This window comes from Hesperophylax consimilis, chromosome 1 (genome assembly GCF_061612785.1).
Source record: "Hesperophylax consimilis isolate HC1 chromosome 1, BYU_Hcon_1.0, whole genome shotgun sequence".
Lineage (NCBI taxonomy): Eukaryota > Metazoa > Arthropoda > Insecta > Trichoptera > Limnephilidae > Hesperophylax > Hesperophylax consimilis.
Window position 1 is genome coordinate 29,596,685 of NC_142836.1, and position 23,284 is coordinate 29,619,968.

Below are 23,284 nucleotides of genomic sequence, written 5' to 3' on the forward strand. Positions count from 1 at the left end.
CTGTCGAAAACATCAGAAATCGCCTTCATCTATAATTTTTATTATTTTTAGGTCTCACAGGGTTATTTTTTATTAATTAGGAGAAAAACATATCTCACGAATTTGTTTAATATATATTTTTTACGATTACAGTGTTATTCATAAATATAAAGATGACATAGAAACCTAAAAATAATAATGAATTAAGCAAAACAGCCAAAACGGGATCTTGTCATTATGTTTACAGTATTTGTTGCGGGAATAAAGGTTCCAACCTAGCACACAGAATAGACGACATGAGGAATATCCTTCACAAGCGTTACGCAAAATACATCTGGACGTTTGACACAATCAAGAGATATTAATTTTTAGTTCATGTTCCTTAGGAGGAACTCAGGTATTGAAAGAGATAAAACGGCATGATGTACCGAATAAAATAAAATAAACCCTGTTTTGCCGCACCCTGTAGATTCACCAGTTTCCCGAAAGGCATATGGCAATGTAAGTGGGCATTTTCGCCAAAGTTTGTACATTGAGTTTTGTCATGTCCAACGATTTTTATTGGCTTTTTCATTGTTATGTGTTGTAGACTATTGGAAAATATATATGTTTAACAAGTAAACTTATTAATTTACTTTAATCATTTATTATTATTATTTATTATTTTGTATCTTTTTCACAATGTCATTTAATGTAATGAAATATTTTATTTATCAAAAAATATGTAAACATTAATTCATGTATCAAATACATCTGTCTCGACACAGGTTTATCCTAGTGAGACAGACTTCGAAAAAAAAAACTGTAAAAAAACTTTATATTAATAATAAAAATAAAAAAAATAAAAATAAATTAGTTAGTATTTACAAGTGTTACAACAGTATTTACCACTGTTGAACCTGTATATATTTTGAATTAATTATTTATGTCAAACGGTGTGTTTTTATTATGTCCCATTTCTGCATCCAATGAAACAAAGTCTGATTTCGTCATTTATTTTGGGTGTGTAAGATTCATTTGATGGCTTTTTAAAATAGCTTTCATAATATTTTTTTCTTGTATATATTTGCTGTATGTATGTATGTATGTATATTACTTTATGCATGTTATTACTGTATGCTTGCTTCACTCAAATGTAAATTGTTAAAATTTAAAATCCCGACTTCTATTATTGAATAGAATTCTGGTATTGGTGGGAACCTAAAAATGTATTAAGTTGTCGGATGATATGATGTTTAGATTTATGGATCTATACCAAAGCCATCCCTGTCTTTGGGATCAGAAGCAAGAAGTTTACAAAAATAAGAATGCCCGTGACACTGAAATTAATAATATTATTTTTGAAATGTAACTGTAACTTAGTAGTTATTATTTTTAAATAACATGTCTAATATATATTTTTAATAAATATTTTTTAACCTTCATAACAAATTTTAGGGCATCAACTATTGCAACTAACACTTCTTTTATAAACAGTGATATAAGCCAGACTTGAAATAGAATCCCCCGTTGCCAGGTATCTTAGCGTAATTTGTAACTTAGTTATTGTTGGAACAGCCGCGCGAATAACTGTGTCCTGTTTTTGGATTTTTTTTAATTTTAGACAGCAGTACATCAAATTGTTCTTCCGAAATTCGCAAATGATTGCGATAGCTTTCAGTATCTTCTAACGCCGTCTCTCAATATAGTGTAAGAAACACCCAATTCGTTTCTCCTTATAATCCACTATCTGGCCCACATACAACGTTTTTTGCCCTTTTTCATATTCTAAAGTTCGTTCCGTAAAAGGTCCGAAATCATAGGGACGCACGCAGCGATAACTTCACTTGACGCCATCTTGATCAACAATATCGGTTCGAGTTAAATTGAAACGTCTGAACGATATTCAATTTTTGTCGTTCAACTAAAATCGCTCAATCAAATCAAATCAAATCAAAAATTATTTATTGTAAAATAAAAATTACAAAAGGTGTAGCTTATGGGTAGACCCCATTTCTTCCAGCTAACCACATTTATTTAATTACAATGTTTATATAATATTTTTTTTTATTATAATAATTACAATGTTTATACAGATAAAATAACAATATACCAATGAAAAAAATAAAAAAAATACAAATATATATACCAATAAAAATAGGCGTTTCATTTACGTGAGGTATTCACTCAACGTGTAGTGACATTTATTAACAAGGAAAGTGTTTAGTAACGATTTGAATTTGTGTGTATCTTGTATTTGTTTAATGTTATGCGGAAGGTTGTTATATACTTTAATGGCCATGAAGTATGGTCCTTTTTGGAATATTGTTTTATTTGCTTTTGGTATTAGTAAGTTTTCTGTGAGCCTTGTAGCGTATTTATGTGTTGAGTTTTTTAGTGGGAACTTTTCTGTAGATGATCGCACTGAACGGGGATCAATCTGAACGGGGTGTTACCCACCTCCTGACATTTCCAGTTTTTTTGTTTTTTAATAATTTTAATTAGTAGTTAGGTAGGTACTTACTACAATAATGATCTACAATACAATAATATGTTCTACAATATTCATGACATTTTCATGTTTTCCGTTATGAATCGATTTTATATTTTCAGGGAATCTAATATTTCATACCTTAAATTTCACCATTATTCATCGAACCAAAATATGTAATTCAATAAAGTTAGTCCAACGATATATCACTTGCGATAAATGCCCGACGTTTTGTAGACCTTTCCGGTTTATTCCTGGTGTGTTATTATTTTTTCTCTAAGTGCTATGATTTTTCCTTCTTCAATTTTGTTTGTTTAATATACGCCAAATTACGGAGATCCTCACTTGAGACAAATGACAACAAAACAGAAGAGCTTCACATTTTTTTCCAATATTAGTTCAGTCAACGGATTGATTGATTGGCATTCTAAGAAAACATAATCCTTCGGAAATCTCGCTCCATTTTTCTTATTTTATTTCTTGCCGCTTTTTATCTGGCGGTATTATTTTATAATAAAAGTTACTCACAAAAAACCTCGTAATAAGTAATATCCTTTTGGTCATGTCTCACTGAAGATGTGTGGCACAGACGACAGCGAAATTTGACATATTGCGGATAAGATTTTGATACTGTGGTGAGGGGATGAGCGAATGGTACAATAAAATGCGAAGACGGGTATGTTTTATATCTAGGGTAAATTAACCATATTTTTTTTAATCACTGTAGGTAAATTGAAAATTATATTAATACCGTGGTTAATTGCTGATATACATCATTAGTATATAATAACTTTTTAAATCGTAAATTTAAGTCGATGGTAATATACGTGTTATTATTATCTCCGTTTTCCACGGAATCCCGGTATTTTGACGTGGAAAAAATATATTACAAAATTAAGTTATAATAATGTTAGTAGGTAGTAGGCAATTACGCCAGTTTTGCTTTCCTACTACGATTCGTAATTACCATTATAACTCATTTACTATAACACTATTGCTTTCCTACTACGGTTCGTATTTACCATAATAATTACTAATTTACTATAGCACTATATTTTAATGATGAGTCACTTAATTTTTAACCATTTTATTAGAATGTACCTTACATTATGTCAACTAGTTTGGGTTTTATCCTAACTTATCTTTAGAATAGGATGCAACAGGCTTCTATAGGTTTTTCAGAATTTATCAAACACTTAATTAATACTGACTGCGTTTAATAGGAATACAGGAGCGCATGTAAAGGGATAGATTTGAGCCTTAACGATTTGGAAGTATTTGAAATAACTAAATCATGTAAAATTAGTTATTGTGTAATATTAAATAAACAGAAAGAAGTGTGTAACCAAAATTAACTTTTTAAAGTTGTTACCTTTCTACCATGTAACCCATACCCATCTACCATCCCATTTTTATGATCTGTCTGCATGTACTACACGGAGAAAAGTGACTTGCTATTTTATTAAGAATCTCTAAGTATTTTTTGGTATTTTTGTATTTTACGATTGAAAACTGGATTGCAAGCTTTACGAATGAATTAACAGGTTTCCCGATAAACTTTCAGTAAATTAAGAATATGTTATCATGATAACAGAGCACGTGTTCACGAAAATCCGAATATTTTTGTATTACAACGAAAATTCTTTGTATCGTCATGATTCACGATATTAAGGGATATATAAGGCAAATCGATAAAACATTATTAAATTGATGTTTTATTAATAAGGCATTTTATTTTATTGCGAGGGCAAAAATGGACAACTCTTGTGTACTCACAATAATTTGAAATGCAATATAGAGATGTTAATTCTGACGATTGACGGACCTAATAAAACGGCCAAAAATAGTGTTAGTACAATTGATAAATACATAATTCTATCTCCGCACTTGTTACTCAAACAACAGGTTATTTCGAAGTAAGGAAGTATTTTTGCAAAGGTGCCGATTAGAGGTAGAATTGAATATGATAATGTTGCCCGCAGTTTAAATATTGCTAATAATAATATTATATAAAAATAAATTATTTAATATTTTTATATTTTACTAGCTCTTCCCCGAAACGCGATGCTGTGGCTCAGTCTGTCTGTGCAGATGGAGAAACAATATCGCGTATTTATTTTATGTCCAACAGATGGCGCTGTTTTTTAAAAAAAAACATGTTTCTACCTGTCACAGGTGACATCCATATAATATAGGATATATAATATATAAAAACATACGCGTATTCAAATACACCGTTGTGTCAAAATTTCAAAGCAATCGGTGAATCGGAGATTTACGATTTTGAACAAACGAACATTTACATTTTTATTTATATAGATAGATGATAGATGATGAACTAATGTTTAAAATATAAGTTTTTTATGCATAGTACAAAGGATATCCTATTATTTTTAAGCAATAATTATTAGCCTGAAACACCTACATAAATTGAGAATCTTCCCAGAAAAAATACATGCCGCCTACGGGAATTGAACCCGCAGCCTGATTGCCGGTCAGGTGCTCTACTAATGCGAAGTCTGAATGCTTCAATTCCCGTCGGCGGCATGTATTTTTTCTCGGAAGATTTTTTCAATTTATATAGGTGTTTTCTCCCAAAAAATATTGCTATGGTGGCACTGAGAACTATGAATCTATTTTTTTATTGAACAATGATATTATATATATAAATATATTAGGGCGTCCCTTATATGGTTGAAAAAAAATTTGTTTTTGATATCAAAATGCATACCCACTATTTCTTTTTGACTTACCCAGACTTACTTAAATACAAAATTTTATCTTCCTACGTCAACATTAACCCGTGCCGACAGAGCTCTGAAGATTTTGAAAATTCCTGTTTTTAACCCTTTCCGTTATGTATTGAAATCAATTGAAATAATGATAATAATAATAAACTTTTATTACACACAGGGAGTACACAGAAGGAATAAATCATGAACAGTACAAAGTAAGCAGTTTAAATATTTATATTTAAAAGAATATTTATTAAAAGAAGATAAAATTACAGATCAGGCAGGATATTTTCCTTTGAGGGTCTCTTTTTTACAATCTGGATACAGATTTCTATTCTCTTGCACACAGCCAGCGTAGTTGCATTGCTTTTGTTCTTCATTTGCAGTCATCAAACCATGGAAATCTTGCATTAGTTTTACAGCTCTTTCAGCTGTATCATTAACTGCCCTTAAAGAAAAAACTTTTCGTTTTGCCTCTATATAGGCAACATCTTCGTCCCACGTAGAAACGGGTCTCTGGAGGAAGGTCTCATCCATTTTTAATCGAGAAAATAAATTTGTGCTTTTGACAGACACAAAATCACTAAATAATTTTCCTGCAATAATAAATAAGTTTTATTATCAGTTTAGTGAAAACAGTATAAAAAATAAAACTATGTATTCCTACTTACCATACAAAAAATCAGACATATCTTCTTTCGATGGAATGTATCTCTTCCCAGAATCATACAAACTCTCTCTTTGTAAGTTCACTACAATGTTTCCCTTGGTTTGTGTATTAACTTCATCATCAAAGAGTGACAAAACGGCAATTTCTTCTGACAAGTACCAAAGATGTTGACTAAACTTGCTCAGGGCTGCTTTGGAGATCAATTTGTCAACAGTTTCATATTCCTTAAGCCTCTTTAAAAAGCACAAATCTTGATTTGGTGCCTTTACCGCCAGACTACATCCAAGCCATGGTTTCACATATATAACCGCAATGAATAAACAAACGTCTTGAAGTGCTCGTTTATCCTTGGCGCTAATTTTGAACTGGGATTGCAACAAACATATATTTAAAGAGTAAATAGCTCTAGCCATCCACCTTGCTTGATGCATCGCTCCAGGAGGTCTGATATTAATTTTTTTCTCATTATCTCCTCCTAAGAAAATAATAGATAGTTCAATCAGCTCACGATAATCGTCACGTACAATGGTTTTTTGCAGTTCTTGATTATAAAATGTCAACAGTTCTTCTATTGTTGTATTGCAAAAATGTTGTGTGACGATATCGGTGTATGTTTCAATAGCAGCAGGATTAATAGTTTTCCAGTTGTCTCTAAACTTTTTGAACATTGGAATATCAGGGCTACTAGTAACTTGTTGGATTTTTGTTTCAAACACACATTTCAAAACCAGTTCGTAAACGTGATGGCGGCAAGCAAAGAGTAGTAATTCCCTATCTAGTCTTTGTTCCAAAAGTACACAGGCTCCTTTCAATCGCCCTGTATTAGACGCAGTTGTGTCACAACACATTATTTGAACTTTGTCATCGATGTTCCAGTCATGAAGTGCGTTTAACACAGCTTTAGCTTGATCCTGGCCGGAAGAGCTCTCCAGTTTGGGTACAGCCAGCAGTTGTTCCTTTTCTCCAAATGAAATTAGAATTGGCAGGCGTTCTTCTTTAGAACTTCTCACGTCCAGTCCAGGTAATAATTTCCCATCCCAGTGAACGGTCACCATTTCAGGCATATTATCCTGAAAATCTGATTTTATAGATTCCGCTCTATCTTTTCTACTCTGTGTGCGAATGCGTTGAATGGACGATTTGTTTATCGGAAAATCATCACAGCTAAGGTCTAGCACTTCTACTACAGCATGAAGAATATAGACAGAATCCCTTGTGCTTAATTGACATCTATCTAAAGCTGCAACTAACTTAGGCGTGATAAAGTTTTTCCGTCCTCTTTTTATAGTAGTTTCAGAAACCGTTTGAGAGGTGGTTGGCAAGGGTTCCTCGAGGCTTTCTTCAGAGCTGGTATGTTGATCGGTATGTCCTTGTGTTTGTATAAAATCTTGTGTAGTAAGAGATGACGATAAACTCGCGAAACACATTTGCTCATGTCTTTTCTTCTCTTTTAATTTTCTCTCTCTTGTCCTTTCTTCTTTTTTGGCTAACTTTTTGTCTACACCCGCTAAGCATCCTGGACGGCCTGGTTCTCTTTGTTTTTGTAAAAATATTTTGTCTTCTTCTATTTTCATCCGTTCCAAAGCATCAACGTGTGCTATATCGAATATATTGTTTAAATTGTTTTGAAAGTCCTCCTCACGGCGCTTGTAAACAAGTGTTTTTTTTTGGATTTTTTTTGCAACTCCCTCCAAGCATGGTGATCCACAAGTTTTTTTACACAGTTAGGTATAGCTCTGGTAGGGATTCTAGCTTTTTCCCAAAATATAATACACTCTCGAATGACGAGATTCGCGCTTTCACTAACAGTCAATTTAACTTCGCGAATGTTAAAAAAAAGTACTGCAAGAACTTGCCGGTTAGACGGTAACTTTGCGCCTGTTATTTGATAATTTACGTCACCAACTAAGAAAATACTTTTTTTATTGCTTCTTAATTCCACTGCCATCTTTTAAATGTAAAACAATACGTGATAATCACGAGAATAACTGAACACAAATGACAGATACCGCGAGTGCGCGCCGCTACTTCCGCGCAACTTGTATGAACATGATTCGGTGCAAGTCGGCACGGGTTATCGTGCTCCGAATAAGGTAAAAAAAAAAATCCGAGTGTTTTAGAAGCAAAGGAACAAAACTAAGACCTATGCATTAGAAAATAAAAACTTTGAAATATAAGGGACACCCTAATATATATATATAGATACAATTTTACATAATATCATACATACCTATTATAGATATTAACATCATGCATGCAACAGAACCGGTCCATGTTAAGAGGAACGAACAAATTTACAGACAGACGAATTGCAAAACGGTCGAGTAAAAACAGACCTTCGCTGCCCTCAGTCAATGACATAAAAAATATTATTATTTTGGCCTCGAATACAAAATCAAGTTTTGTATGAAAACAGCCGCGCAGCCGTTGACCGATTGCCATTATACTCGTACATTGCGCGCTACTCAAACGAAACTAAGACTCTACTCAGATGTGTTGTATGTTTAGGTATTATCGATTGTTTTCACCCATCAATCTGAGCAAATGCTCTGTTAAAATGTAGCGTTCACGCACCTTTTCGGTGTCACCAACGCGGCTGAGCCCAATTTACTGAGGCACACTTAAAGTTAAACCCCACGTATAATTTTGCCAGTCGGCCGTAGGTACCTACTGACATCTAAGTACCGTAATTTTTTTAAAGTAAAGTAACGTAAAGTTAACAATATTGAAGAATATATTCATAATAAGATTATATTATTATTACACGCCCTAATGGGCTTTTACACACTACAAAGTTTAATAGTAGAGTATCACAGTTATTATAGATTCTACAAAATTAAAACAATAAAGGAAACTATCTTAAATATATCTCCCAGATCAGAGTATTTATTTCCGAGACTGTGAAGTCTTGGAATTGGGGAATTTTGATAAGACAGTGTCCTGGTGTTGTAAAAATAAAAGGGTAGATTATATAATGAAAAAAATGTAATGTAAAACATGTAATCACACAATTTGTGATTCACAATAAAAAGTCAGGTGTCAGGTACGTAGGTATGAAGATACCTATTTAATTAATGTCAGTATTTTTTTGTTCATTGTTGACTTTTTTTCATTTTTGCATTGGTCAAAAATCCTGGTGAAATAAGTATTGAGAATAAAAAAAATCTTTCACATGTCGTTACTAGTCACTCAGCCTAGTAACTGCCGAACCCCTAGCTGTCCAATACCTACTGATTTTTTATGTTTTTAGTGTAGAAAAAAAATCTAAAATGTCACCGGAGACCAAAATCTCATTTACATTTTTTCCTCCGAATAATGCCAGGAATCACTGGTTAAAGTAAGTCAATTACGTGCCACCCTGTATAGGTAGGGTATATTTATTTACGAGTTATGTGTGCGATTTTTTGTCAGAAAAACTCCGACCCTTGGAGGGTCTTCGTTAAACCGTAGGAACGTATATTCGGAGACTGCTATGTCAAATGTAGGACATTCGGATAAAATGCTATCCAACCCAGCAAATCCTCAACTGAAATCTCTGGAATACCTAATTTGTACCTACATCCATTTTGCGATTCAGGCGATCCCTCGTCATAAAAACGTCAAATAAAAATAATGTCAAATATTTATTTTGCTCTTCACGCTCGGAAAATTATCGAATTCAATTTTATTGAGGATCGTGAAAAGATTCTTCAGAATCTTTAAATACACTGTAAAAATATTGAATAACGATATATAAATATATTTACTCTTTTATTATTTGTTTCTCTTTTCGTACGTTCTCAAAATTTTTAACGAGATTTTCATGAGGATCCTAATAAACATTTCGCTATAAGGTTTGGCGAGAAGAATGATTCAAAGAACGGCCTCCGACAATTCACATGAATGTAAGGTACACTTTTACGCGTAATTTTTCTGGTGAGAAATTCAAAAGGTACAAGTATAAAGAGACTTCTTGCCCATCTTGGTTTCTTTACTGCGAATGGCAGGGTTTTTATTGCCTAACAGTCCGCATCCGATTTCCACAATTGGGGTAAGTACAAGTACGAGTTATCATCCAGGTTTAGATAAATCATGTTCTAAATTTGTTTCCAAGTTCTCGCCTTTGAACGTTTTTTAGGCCGGCATTATTTTTTTTAGATTTGCATAAAAATAACGAAAACAATAATAATTCAAGTAATAAAAATAATATTCTTCCTCGTCGCGCGTTCTAGTGTATTGGTTTCCGCACCTTTTGTCGCAAATTGATTTATTGCTAATTTCCCCATTGTGCCGCTTGACGCGTAACTTCCCTGATTCTGTAAATGAAGGCGCATTTAGTCGCCTGTTGTGTGGAACAATAGGCCCATTGCCTATTGATGTCACTTACTCACTTGTACCAACCACTTTGTAGTCAAATACCTCTCTCTGTTCTCGGAGCAAGCGATGTTTGCTGAATGATTATGTGTAGGTACAAATTGAAACGTTGTTTTGCAAAATTAAATTCAAAATTTAATATTTATTCTACATATTTTAGCTTTGGGGGATTCATTATACCTACTCCCTACTCGTATTGTGATAACACGCCAAGCTTTGTATAAACTACTTTGTTTCATATCATAAAACCCGGCTCTTATATTTTGTTTTGTTAGATACTCTTGAATATTTTAACTCACCACATGAGAATTCAACAGGTTAAAGCCAATGATATATTACGTTATCTTTTTTTAGTTTTTCTTTTATAGGTTCAGTAATATTATTATTCAATTTAAAAAAAGCTGTTTATTTACAAACAAGTTCTGCTGTGTAATTATTATTATTATTACGCGTGATAGCTGTTTTGTCTTCTGAAGGCACTGTGGTGAAGACACTTACGGACTGTGTATTTATATTATTTCCATGTAGGTTATTTTTAGTATCTATGCCATTATTGATTTCAGAGTAAAATATTGGAAATTTTTAATGGTAATTACCCTTTTAAAATTTTGCCACTTAAATTTGGCTAAATGACGTTAAAGTAAGGTGTTTCTAAATGAATAATTTGGATGGCTCAGGGTATTATTTTTCCTTGCATAAATATTAAACCAACTCATATTTTTGTGTTCTATAATAATATTGAACTCGGCTTAAACATGTCTAGGAGTGGCGAGCGAATATTTTTATTTATTCATTTATCAAACTAGCTTTCGGATTATTAGAATTTTTATAGATAAATATATATATTTTTTTTTAATTCTCACTTCTGGACAAAGGAGTGACAGTGACATTTGTCTACTACTCTAAAAATTGAGTTTACAGCCTTCATTTTGTATATGTAACAGAGTTGGCTTATTATTATCACGGAGTGAGTGTTTTTTTTTTATCTGAGATGTTGGGCAAATTGTGACTGTATTTTATTTTTGAACTAGCTGACGTGTACCCGGTAACCGTTGCTGGGGGCTACCCTTAGGAGAAAGACATATACCATCGCGGACTTTTCTGTAGGCCTTTTTGAGATATACAATTCCATAGTACATTATTTTGATGTATCTCATAAGGTTTAGGCAGCGTTGGCAATGTAAGCACGTGAAAATATTTTTTTACGACTTGATCACAAAACATCGACTTTTCTCTACATTCTATACATAAAATATGCATGTATTATATATATAAAACAAGCACATTATATTCCTTCTGGAAGAAATTCTCTAAATGATAGTAAAAACCCCGTCAAAATCCTTTACGTAGTTTAGAAGAACTAAGAGCACAAACAGGCTGACGCAGATAGCGACTTTATTTTATACTATGTAGAGACGATAGCATGTGTTTTTGAACCCAACAAGTAAAAATAAATTAATTAAACTTGATAAAAAAATAAATATATGATAAATAAAAAGGGTTAAAAGTGAATTAGGTAGTACTATTAGTATTGTGTGGTTTTTGAAGAAGATTTGTGTTATCCTTTTCCTGTAACTGTTGACAAGCTGTGCAGTGTGCATACGGCGGCTGGGCCCACCTTCCAAAGGGAAATGAATAATGTAGGAACGTATTACCCTGTTCTACTCCACCCCCTCCCCTGCATAATATTCCCTCGCTTTCCCCCCCGCCACAAATCACAAGCCCAGGTACGTGGTCCAGAGTTTTTCGCAAACGATGCCATTAAATCAACGGCAACCCTGAGATTAATATTTTACCATAAACAATCGCTTATTTTAAACACCTCCATTCCGACTTCCGACCTATTTTTGTGGTTTTCGTCCTTAAATTGCTGAAAACATTCTAAAGTTTTCCCGCATCATATTATTTTTATAGCGTCACATTACGTAAACTATTGCTTTAAATATCACGACATCGTTTCCCCCATTTTAAAGTGTCATTTTCTTCCTTATTCCTACAAACTGGTGGCCTTCCGTCTTCCTCTGCCGCCTGCCCTTGAATAGTTATCTCATGTTGAAAGTTGTTACCGCAATAAGAATTAGGGTGGAACTTTGTTTATCTTCTTTGCGACAACACGGGCGGCTTTGTTACGGCGGGTTGTTCTTGAAATGAGCCAACTAATTCAAAAGCGTTTGTTTTGTCACATAATTTATTTCGAGAGACTTGTAACTTTGAAGGCGTTTTTCCTGGTTGTGAATTTATTATCTAACCATTCAAAAGTGTAGGTTAAGTCGTTTTATCTTTTCGCTTTCCAAAGGGGTAATAAATTATAGCCGAGTCCTGACTTCAACTGAGCTTTTATATGTGTAATTTTTATTTTTTAATGTATTGGTAGAGAAATTTACGTTATTAAAATAGTTTTTTTTCAAATCAGGTTTCATGCCACCATGTACGAAATCCGTTTTCATCAAAATACGTTTGCGTGTGAAAATGATTATTATTTCTTGTTCTGTTTATGTTGGCTTGCAAACGCATTTTTTGGATTAATTTTTATCGAAATTTTGGGAACAGAATGACAATGTTGTTTGTTCGATTTATTTTGTTTATTTTATTTCATTTGGTTGGTTGATTTATTTTGTTTATTTTATTCCATCTTGTTGTTGTTTGTTTTCTTTATTCCAAGTTATTTGTGATTTACAATACTAGGGATTGCTCATTACTAGTTGCCATAAGCCGTAGTAAGGAATGAAGTAGAAATTTATTTAATTTCTAGGTTTTCTTAGCTCAAAAGCTTAATTTTGATAACAGTATCATGAAAAAAGATGTTCTTTGGCGTTATTCTGGTTAAAATTACAATTAGTTTTGTTTTTCATTGTTATAAAAATATCTAAAATGAACCCCAAGCGAAAGGTAAAGAGGATCACCAGGGTTTTTAATTTATTTTTTTGTTTATATTTTTAGTAACACTAATAAATTGTGAAAGGTTTAATATGATTTGAGATTTGTACGGCCAAAAGCATTATCATGATTCATTGTTGGAGTATTATGCCATGTTCATCTGCCCTGAGGTTGGACACTGGAGACGCTGACCGAATCGTTGGCTAAAATAGAAACAGAAAGCGCAATACGGCATAATACTAAAAAAAAATCACGATAATTCGAAAGGCTTTGCAGTTTTTAATATTTTTGATACTGACAATTCTTGGTGGAATTCCATTATAATGATGTGTTGAAAGAATTTTTTCTACTTATTTTAATGTTTGATTGTGACCGGTGTCAGCTTATTATAGCCATCTTCAGACTGGTACAATTATTCCTCAAACTATGGTATATGTACATAATATTTTGGGGCAACGAATGGGGATCAACAGGAATGGTGTACAATGATTTTATTATAATTATGTGGATTTTCTCATCTTCGTTGCTAAAGTCAAATAATTGGAAATTCAATTGTAAAACACCACAAACAATCTCATGTAGACAGTGAGTGACCTTGCTTATTGCTCAAGTGTACAAAATTTCAATATTTCGGAATAAAAAACAAAGCCACGCTACCAGGCACTCTTCTTTATATACACGGTGTCCGGAAACTCGTAAATTTTTTTTTTTCAAATTTGATATCAAAAATCCAATTTTGGACTCAATTTACTCGAAAATGAAGCTCAAATAAAAAAAAAATAATCCACAAAATCGCCTCCAAATGTGGTTCACGATTCAGTTTTCCGCTTGTACTTAGTTTCCGTACACCGTGTGTATAATATAGATATAGATTTTTTTATTTATTTAGTTCTCGATAACATTTTGAGATCTGTATATGGTTGGAAACGGCCTCGCCACAAATTTTATGAGAATCACACTCGCCACAAACCTCCTCTGAGAATATGACATCAGTCCAGAGGCAATTTTGTTTTCTGTCTCTTGTGGAAAAACAATGTGCCCTCCACGTTTTTTAACTGAGTCCCTTCCAATTTCGACGTCAATGTAGGGCTTGCATCAATTGTTATAGTCCTTGCAATAGTTTTAAAGGTGCGTGAGTTATGCCGTATGCATATTTTAATTCACATTTAAAAACACATTGTTAGGGCTTTGAGCATTTCACTCACAGCAACAATACCATTTCTTATTTCAGGAGCGCCTGACACAGGAGGAGCTGGAGCGACTAAGCGACGTGAGGAACCTTGTGAACCAGCTGTATGCGGCCCTCAACGTTGGGGAACACCAGCTGCGCCAGGAGAGGGGGCTGAGGGCCAAGCTGGAAACTCTCAAGCAGGAGTTGATGCCACTAGAAGAGGTAACAAGCTTTTTTTATTAAAAAAAGTAAACAGCTGGCATGCAAATTTCTACAACAGTTGCTATATAGTTTGAACTGTGTCCAGAATGAACGATAGTTCCAGTCTTGCCTTTATTGTGGCTATGTGTAGTGCCTAGATGTCATCTGTCAGTCCTCTTTATTCTTCTTCTTCTTCTTCTCCTTCTCCAACCTCATTTCCTTCCTCCTCACAACATTCTCCAATATAAGCCACGCTATAGTCTCACTGCCTGGTTCCATTCAGTTAGGCTGGAAATACGCTGACTGCTTGAAGCAATCGATATCGATAACTTCTAGCAATGACTGCATAGTTCACATATAAAAAAGAACGAATGTACAAAAATATATGATAGTCGTCAGTGTTTAGAATATTGACTGCTATATCAGTCTGTGAATTCTCAGCTTTATTAAGAGTACCTGCTTGAAAAATGAAATAATTTTTTGATAATTTTGAGTGGTAGTGATGGTGACCGCTTATAATATATATATATTTTTAACAACTCTTCAGAAAAAATCGGATCTAGAAGTGGTGGCCGTGAGGCGCACAACGGCCCTGACGTGGGCCGGCCTGGGTCTCATGGGTGTCCAGTTCGGGGTGCTAGCCCGCCTCACCTGGTGGGAGTACTCCTGGGATATTATGGAGCCTGTCACCTACTTCGTCACCTACGGCACTGCCATGGCGGCGTACGCCTACTTCGTGCTGACTAAACAGGCAAGATTAATTTCTATATGCTAAAGTGATTATTGTCTTTCCCTTCTCCTAATGGATACCTTGCCCTGCGCCGCTATCTTGACCCCGCTCTTTTGTAAACCCAACTTCTCAAAGTTTGCCTTATATCTCATAAATTCACCCAGAAAAGTGTTGCCAATCAATCTCTTAAGCTTCAAATATCGACCTTTCGAGTGAACTATGAAATTCGTTTTTCTATTTAATTCAAATATCAATTATTTTCTTCTATATTGCATTTTTCATTTACCCCTTCTGATAATATCGCTTCACTAGTGTTTTTTTAAAAATTATTATTATTATTATTTTTTTGATTTGACCTTCACCCATTAACCACTCAAGCGATTTTTGGTATATTATGCCAACTTTGAAAAAACATTTCGCTAGCCATAAAGTGCCAAATTTGTAGAACCTAAAAATATACAAATGGTGAAATCTCGGTGGATTCATTGGCTTTAACACCAGTTAGCATGAAAAATATAATAAACAGTGCAGAGACGGTAATAGTAGATAAACAAAGAATTATAAAAAAAATAGGAAACCGTGTACAATAATAGCCGGCGTGCTTTGCCAATTTAAAAAACAAATTTTTTCAAAAAAGTTTTTTTTCAAATTTTTAACTTTTTTTTAAACAAAACTGCAGTTACATGGAACAGACAAACTTATATTACCAAATACAGACATTGCTTGTAGACAAATATGCAGATGATTATACAGTTTTTTTTAACATAAACAGTACAGATTTGGTAATATTGATCACAAAATTGTAGGGTATTGGTTCCTAAAAATAGGAACCTGTACACTGTTCTCATAAAAGTGAAAGTGGTTGGTTGTTAAATGAATGTTATCAACTATTTTTGTTTGTTTTCAGGAATACTTCCTGCCTGAAGTAAAGGATCGACAACACTTACTAATTTTGCACAAACAAGCTAAGAAGCTTGGACTCGACGTGGAACGCTATAATACTCTCAAAAACCAGGTGAGATTTTTCATATCATGTTATGAAGCATAATTGGGTATTCTTTCTTCATTTCCTTTATCAAAACTACACGGTGTTTTTAATCAAATTCTTCGAAAATGATGTAATAGACAAACTTGGTTAAAACGAGCACGAGGGGACTGACTAAATTTGCTCCTTATACCCATTACTCGTTACATCCGATAGGTTTTTAATAATCATATATACCTACCTACTATCAATATGTTCACCAAAGTATAAAGCACTCAAAAAAACATATGTATGTATCACAGACATAGGAATTAATAGACGAGAAGATAAAGGCGAGGGGTAAAATCAACTGTTGAAGAACGAAGGGAGTGAAGATGACTGTGATTCGTCAATAAATCAATCTGACAGTAAATAGGCATCTCGCATTATAATATCACCATTTACTTCTTAAAAGTAAAATCTGCTTTGAATGAATAGACATTTTTACATGGGAGCGCAAATTACTCGCCACGTTATGAACAAATTTGCGAAGTCCAAATTCGGCAAAGTAAATTTCTTCTGTTTGCAGAGTCGTAGTTAGTTTCAGAGTATTTAGTTAAGACCCTTTTACGAATGTTCATAATTTACTTACCCCAGTAAACAGCGACAAGCACACTTGACAACGGCTATATTATTACTCTAAGCAACGGCCACATTCGAACAATGATCTAGGGTTGTCACAACCGCTTTTTTTCCTATTAATAATAAAATAATGTAATTATCACTTTTAATTAAAATTAATTTACGCGAATTATTTCAAACATTATTTCATCACAATAATACGTAGCATTTACATTATTATTTGCTCCTTGTTTTTGTAGATACTCTCAGTATCGCCCCAACTACTTGAAATGGCTTTAGGCGTGTTCAGTGACCAGATTTACATAGCTAGGTACTTCTCACCACCACATAGCCAGGTGTGGGGTATTATTTGGGAGTATTTTGTCGATGAAGGTGCTTTTTATTTATTTTTTGGGTATAATATTTGCATAAACATTTTTTTAGGTACATTTAAGCATCATAATATGTCTGCAAGAAAATAGTAAAACAGTATTATATACACCGACATAATAACAGTATTCTAAGACTATGCATAATATTATTAAAAAATATACGAGTTATACATATAAATTATGTATATATAAATATATACGGACAATGGAAGAAATCAAAAGAAAAAGACAAAAGGGTTAATAATTAAAGTATATTTGTGAGAACAGCATCCAATAAACAACTTACAGGGGTTTAAATAATGTACAAAAATAAAAGCACAGTTTAAGAGAAAACAACATGTACAATAGTTATATTATCGATGCTAGATAAATAATAACAGCTGAATAAAAATATATTTTAAAGATGAACCAACATAGAAAGAAGGTATTAATCTGTTGACTGTGATGACGCCCGTGTCCGTGAGAAAAATTACAAATCATAGATATGAAGGTCTCCGTAGTCGAGGGGTAACGCTCTCAACTAGCAAGCGGGAAGTTTCGGGTTCGAAACCCAGCGTGCAAATAAAATTTTTATTTGATTAATTTGAATTATTTCACGATTTACTAATTTAAAATAATTTAAAGGATGTTTGCGGCACGTTCTAAAGTGGAAGATAATATATTCCAACGCCGTCAAAGAAGCTGCGTTTATCAAATAAAAAATATTTCCTAAAGAAATATTTAGCGCAAGCGATTCTGGCCGTATTATTCATACAGTTCCTTTGTAAACACGGGTTAAAATTGATTTAAAAAAAATCTTCGATTTTAGTTTGGAGGACTCCGGAGTCCCTCCCACAGTTGATAGGTTAATAATTGAATATGATCGAAAACAACGTAATACCATAGACATATGAATATTAGTAGACCTGCCCTAAGTGATTAAAAGCGTATTATCCCCACTCCCCATACCGGTTCCATTGGAGCCGGCTGGGCTCGCGTATGGCCTCAAGTGAAATTTGAAAACGTGACGTCATCATTCTTGTGCGAACTATGGTCGAGGCATCATCGGTTCATTTTACGAAATAACTTGGCAAAATGTTGACTTGTGATATGAAAACTTGTAAAAATAGATGTGAAAAAGAGAATAAACCCAATTGTCGTATTACATTCCATAAGTAAGCATTATTTTACTTTATTTTAAGCTTATTCACACCGTATTATATGGATCAGTTTTAGAAACACATACTATCACATACAATGTAGCGATTCTCAAGTGTGCTCATCGTTGTTTACTGGGGTAAGTAAATTATGAAACATTTGTAAAAGTCTCTTAACTAAATACTCTGAAACTAACTACGACTCTGCAAACAGAAGAAATTTACTTTGCCGAATTTGGACTTCGCAAATTAGTTCATAACGTGGCGAGTAATTTGCGCTCCCATATAAAAATGTCTATTCATTCAAAAGCAGATTTTACTTTTAAGAACTAAATGGTGATATTATAATGCGAGATGCCTATTTACTGTCAGATTGATTTATTGACGAATCACAGTCAGCTTAACCCCCTTCGTTCTTCAACAGTTGATTTTACCCCTCGCCATTATCTTCTCGTCTATTAATTCCTATGTATGTGCGTAATACGACAATTAAAACAGAACATACATTGTCTAGTGAGGCGGGTAACTTACTAACATTAACTAAATATAATTCAATAAACGCCCGGGTTGCCGGCAATTAAATTAATTAATATATATTTTTTATATAGAATAGGTGCTGAAATTTCCAATTTTATGTCCGGGTTAAATCTTCCCCATAGGAAAAACTAAACCCTTTCACACACTTTTCCACAAATTATCATCTAGTCAATCAACATTATGCAAGTGCATTATATAAGCAATATAAATACAAAACAATACAAGAACAACACGTCAACTCACCAGAGATCAAATGGGAAAATAATTCACCGACTCCAGATATTTTCATATCAGAGGGATCGGCTCGGTAGAACTCTATTATTTGTTATTATTTCTAATACACCTATGTGTAAATGGTAAATTAATCTTTTACACAGATGACATCTGCACAGTTTCGCAAATGAATATACCAAAGATAACATAACAAGTAAAGATTTCGATGCATAAAACCACAATTTTCAATATCATTTCAAATAATTATTTTTGGTAACCTATTGTTTATTACTAAACCTTGTGTAAAAATGTAAACAACACGTACCCGTGATATGTATAAAATAAAATTAATAAAATATTAAGTAAATGAATAAAGCAATTTCAGTTCCCAGAAAATAAAATCGCTTTCGTATAAACTTGTCTTTTCGACTTCCCTGAATTAGACATCAATTTTGAAAAATAATGTAGTCTAACATCGGTATATTTGTCAGCAATAGCTCTTATAAGGTCGTGAATGTGATTTTCGGTAGGAAATTGATCGAATTGATGACTGTACAATGAATGAAATAGGTTTGTAGCTAGAAATGCCTTTAAAATTTTACCTACCATCCAAGATTTTTTAAACTTTGGTGAAATAACGGTTCCTCCACTTTGTGCCAGAAGTTTTTTTAAGAGGACTTCTGTTTTCCAACAAACATCAATTACATCCTTTGAAGGATAAAGTAATCCACCTTTATCTTTAATTACTATCAATCTATGTTCAGGGTATATTTCATTGGAAAACAGAGCGTTAATGCACTGATTGCAGCGTAGTTTTTTTCCTAAGTGTCGAACGATAAACCCTGAAATGTATGTCACAACAATGAGGTTCAATTGAACCGTAACTAAGTCTTGGCTTAAATAATTATCTATTTCGTCAAAATAACATATGCTATCGTCATTGTCGCTACAATTTTCAAAATATGTACCAGATGTAATATTTATTCTTTCTACTGCCGATGAACAGTTTAAAACTGAAATTTGTTCAAACGGAATACAATTGCCTGTTGTTGTTTGTTTTAGTTCCATATGAACTAGCGATTTTTTATATATAGACATAAATTGCCGAGCTGTTGGGTTATTGTTAAATCCTCCAGCCGATCTAACGTTGCAAAAAAATAATTCTAAATGGTCTTGTGAGCATTTATACAAAGGTATGTATTTTAATAGTTGCCTCTCTTCTATTAAGGTATTGTACAACCGTTTTGTGCTTTCTATACAAATACAAAAACCGAGGAAACCTGTTTTTCGATTCGTATTTATAATATTTTTGTTGTTTGCTGCAATGCGTATATTTTGTAAGTAATATATGGCTTTATTCAAAAAAATTATATTTGTATTGTAATTTTCAGCATTTATCGGCTTTTTAAAACCAAATTGATGCAAATTACGCGAATTTAAAATATCAAATAAATCATTTATCAGTCTTAAAAAGAATACGGTTCCTTCTACACCATCAAATTCTTTTAGTTTTAAATCGTTTCTACAAAATTCTAGAGCATTAGCACAGCTATTGCTAAATAATTGTGAGGCCAAATTAACCTTCATTTTGTTGTTATGGAAATCAATATGAATTGGCCTTAATTTATTTGCGACGTGGAGTTTTTCACGCACCTGAATCTCATTCAATTTACAAAGGTAATTCCAATTTATTTCATTTCCTTTACTATCAATCAATATCTTTTTGGCTTCGAATGCATTACGTACTAGCTTCAGCATGTGACAAGCGTCAAGAAAAATAGCCACTTCCTTTTTCGTAACCGGATGAATGAAGGATGGTTTCAAGTTATTACTCTCTAATGAACAACCGAGTATCTTAGCCATAGAAATATTTGAGGGACAACCATCGAACGTCATGGACACAATATCAATACCCACTTTGTCAGCTTCCTCTAAACACTCAAGCACGAGGTCAGCTCTTTGCCGACCAGATACGCCATCCACAAGAAAGTAACCAACGGGTACTTTCCAATTGGCGTTTATAGCAACAATCATGAAAACGAGTGCCTCTTTTGCAACGGACTGACCATGATGGAGTTTGTCTCCGCCAAATCCAAAGTCTACGTAGCCATGATGATTATTTCCATCCCACTCCACAAGTTGCCTTATGGCCATCTCGTCTATGACCAAATTGCAAACAAGTTTATATCCTGTAGTCGACGCTTTTAACTCCAAAGCACGAAAAGACTCTTTTGTAAAACCAGGTCGTCCATCAATCACTTGAAGCCATTTACACAATGTTCGTGGGGCAGGAAGGCAAAAATCAAAATATTCTCTAACGTACTGATAAGCTTTGGGAGAATAATAGTTAAGGGTAAAAGCAAATACTCTAAGTGATGCGGAATATTTTCTAGGTAACTTAAGCTTTTGGTTTTTTGTTTCTACTCTTTTAACGAGCTCAAAACATTTAGAATTAGCTAAAATATCGCCATGTGAGGTTTGATTTGATTTACATTTTTCCAGTTTGCAAGTAAGTTGCGAGATTTTACGTTTATAAACAACGTTAATTTTTTTCAATTTTCTAATTAGTAACTTACTTTCTAATAATAAGTTTTCCATTTTTTTGCAATTGACTTCAATTGCTTTATTTTTTTGAGTGGTTTTTGATATTATAAGTGGTTCTTCCATAAAGACGGGTTGGGGCTCCTGAATCTGCGGAATAGAGACATAATATTATATTTTTAGGTATAAAACATTAAATCGGTTACTAGGTGATCCGCGCACTACATTATAATACAATATGTTTTTGAAGTCATCAAAGGTCAATAATCAATTGGTACTCACAATGCTTTCTGGAATAGGAGTGGGTAACATACAACTGACGAGCACACATGACTGTGCAGCTGCAGCTACGGCCTCGATCTCCGTGAAGCACATAGTCATAGGTTCTGGTTCGCATTCCTTTTCGTAACGAGAAAAAGTTGACAATATTAGGTATATAGTCATTATTTTATTTCAAAAATGTACATATTTATTACAAATTTGTGACATGCACTATCTATAAAATATTTATTTAAATAATGATTAAATATAAGAATGAACTCACGACATGTGTGCTGTGTAGAGCAGGTGAGCAAGAAACGAGAGAAAAATCAGAATTCTCTTGTGGGTTCATCCAATAAGTATTGTTGGCCCTTTCATCAGCTAGAGAAAGACATACATATGATTTCTCAGAGAAGTTGTCGCTTAATTTCTGAAATGGATAGATAGTAAAATTAAAATAATTACCTATATGTAATGAATAACTACAAAAAATAATTATTAGTCATTAAAGAATTAATATACTAACGATAATTCTTTCTGTAACAGGTGACAAAGAGACCGATGGGATCGCACCTACACGTAGCACACGTGTGCCATGTTTGTTTATTATAAAATCTGTCTCTTTGAAATGTTCTGAGCAGATACGAAGGTTACGAACACTTGTCTGCTCACTTTTACCGGATGAAAGCCGCCACATTGTCTTCAAGTCTTCTTTTTTGGGAAATCTTTAAGAAAATATATAACATTTCACTTTTAAGAAGATAATAGAAAAGGAAAACAACTAAAAAAACAAATGAAATTATACACAAACAGCTTTTACCAGCGATTCTTAAGAGTATTTGTAGTAAAAATTTGGACATCATTTTGCCGTCCGATAACACTTTTTCAATTAAAAACAAAAAACATGTTTTTCTATCACACATCGCCACTCGGTATAACCTAGCGCATTACGTGATATGCACTCCTTCTCGTTCCAGCAGTACCGTACATACGAAACAACGCGCGTACCTAACACGTGGTCCGTTGCGACGTGTGATAGTATGATCCAAAGATAATATATGATCGGTGGCGACGTACGATAGAAAAATATAATATTTTTAATTTTAATAGATAAAAATATCATCGGCCAGCAAAATGACACATACATTTTTCATTCCAAACATGCTCACTGTATCTACATTTTACTTCCAAACATACCAATTTTTCAAAATTGATAACCAAACATTTTATCCTATATTAAGTGTTGTTTATGAATTGTGTAAAATTATTATTATTAATAACTATTAGTAATAACGCCATTAAAGTGGAATAAATTTAAAAATGATTGGTTTATTATCCTTTATTAATACGACGGAGTTCCAACAAGAAATAACACATGAAAAAATAGACGTTCCAAATGATACTATTATACAGGGTGTATCGGCAAGTACCCG

General features: G+C 33.3%; 1 protein-coding gene and 1 long non-coding RNA gene across 2 annotated transcripts in view; one reads left to right on the forward strand and one right to left on the reverse strand.

Annotated features, from left to right (window-relative positions):
- Positions 1-23,284, forward strand: part of MCU (mitochondrial calcium uniporter) — a 245,994-nt gene that overhangs the window by 213,978 nt on the left and 8,732 nt on the right. The window contains exons 4-6 of the mRNA XM_089637613.1: positions 14,316-14,477; positions 15,004-15,207; positions 16,094-16,201. Of these exons, the coding sequence (XP_089493739.1) occupies positions 14,316-14,477; positions 15,004-15,207; positions 16,094-16,201 (474 nt within the window). The remainder of the gene's footprint in view (positions 1-14,315; positions 14,478-15,003; positions 15,208-16,093; positions 16,202-23,284) is intronic.
- LOC149426593 (uncharacterized) lies at positions 18,558-23,042 on the reverse strand. The gene is made up of 3 exons (XR_016302855.1): positions 22,378-23,042; positions 22,135-22,281; positions 18,558-21,989 (listed from the first exon to the last, which is right to left on the reverse strand). It is a non-coding gene; the product is annotated as an uncharacterized LOC149426593 (long non-coding RNA).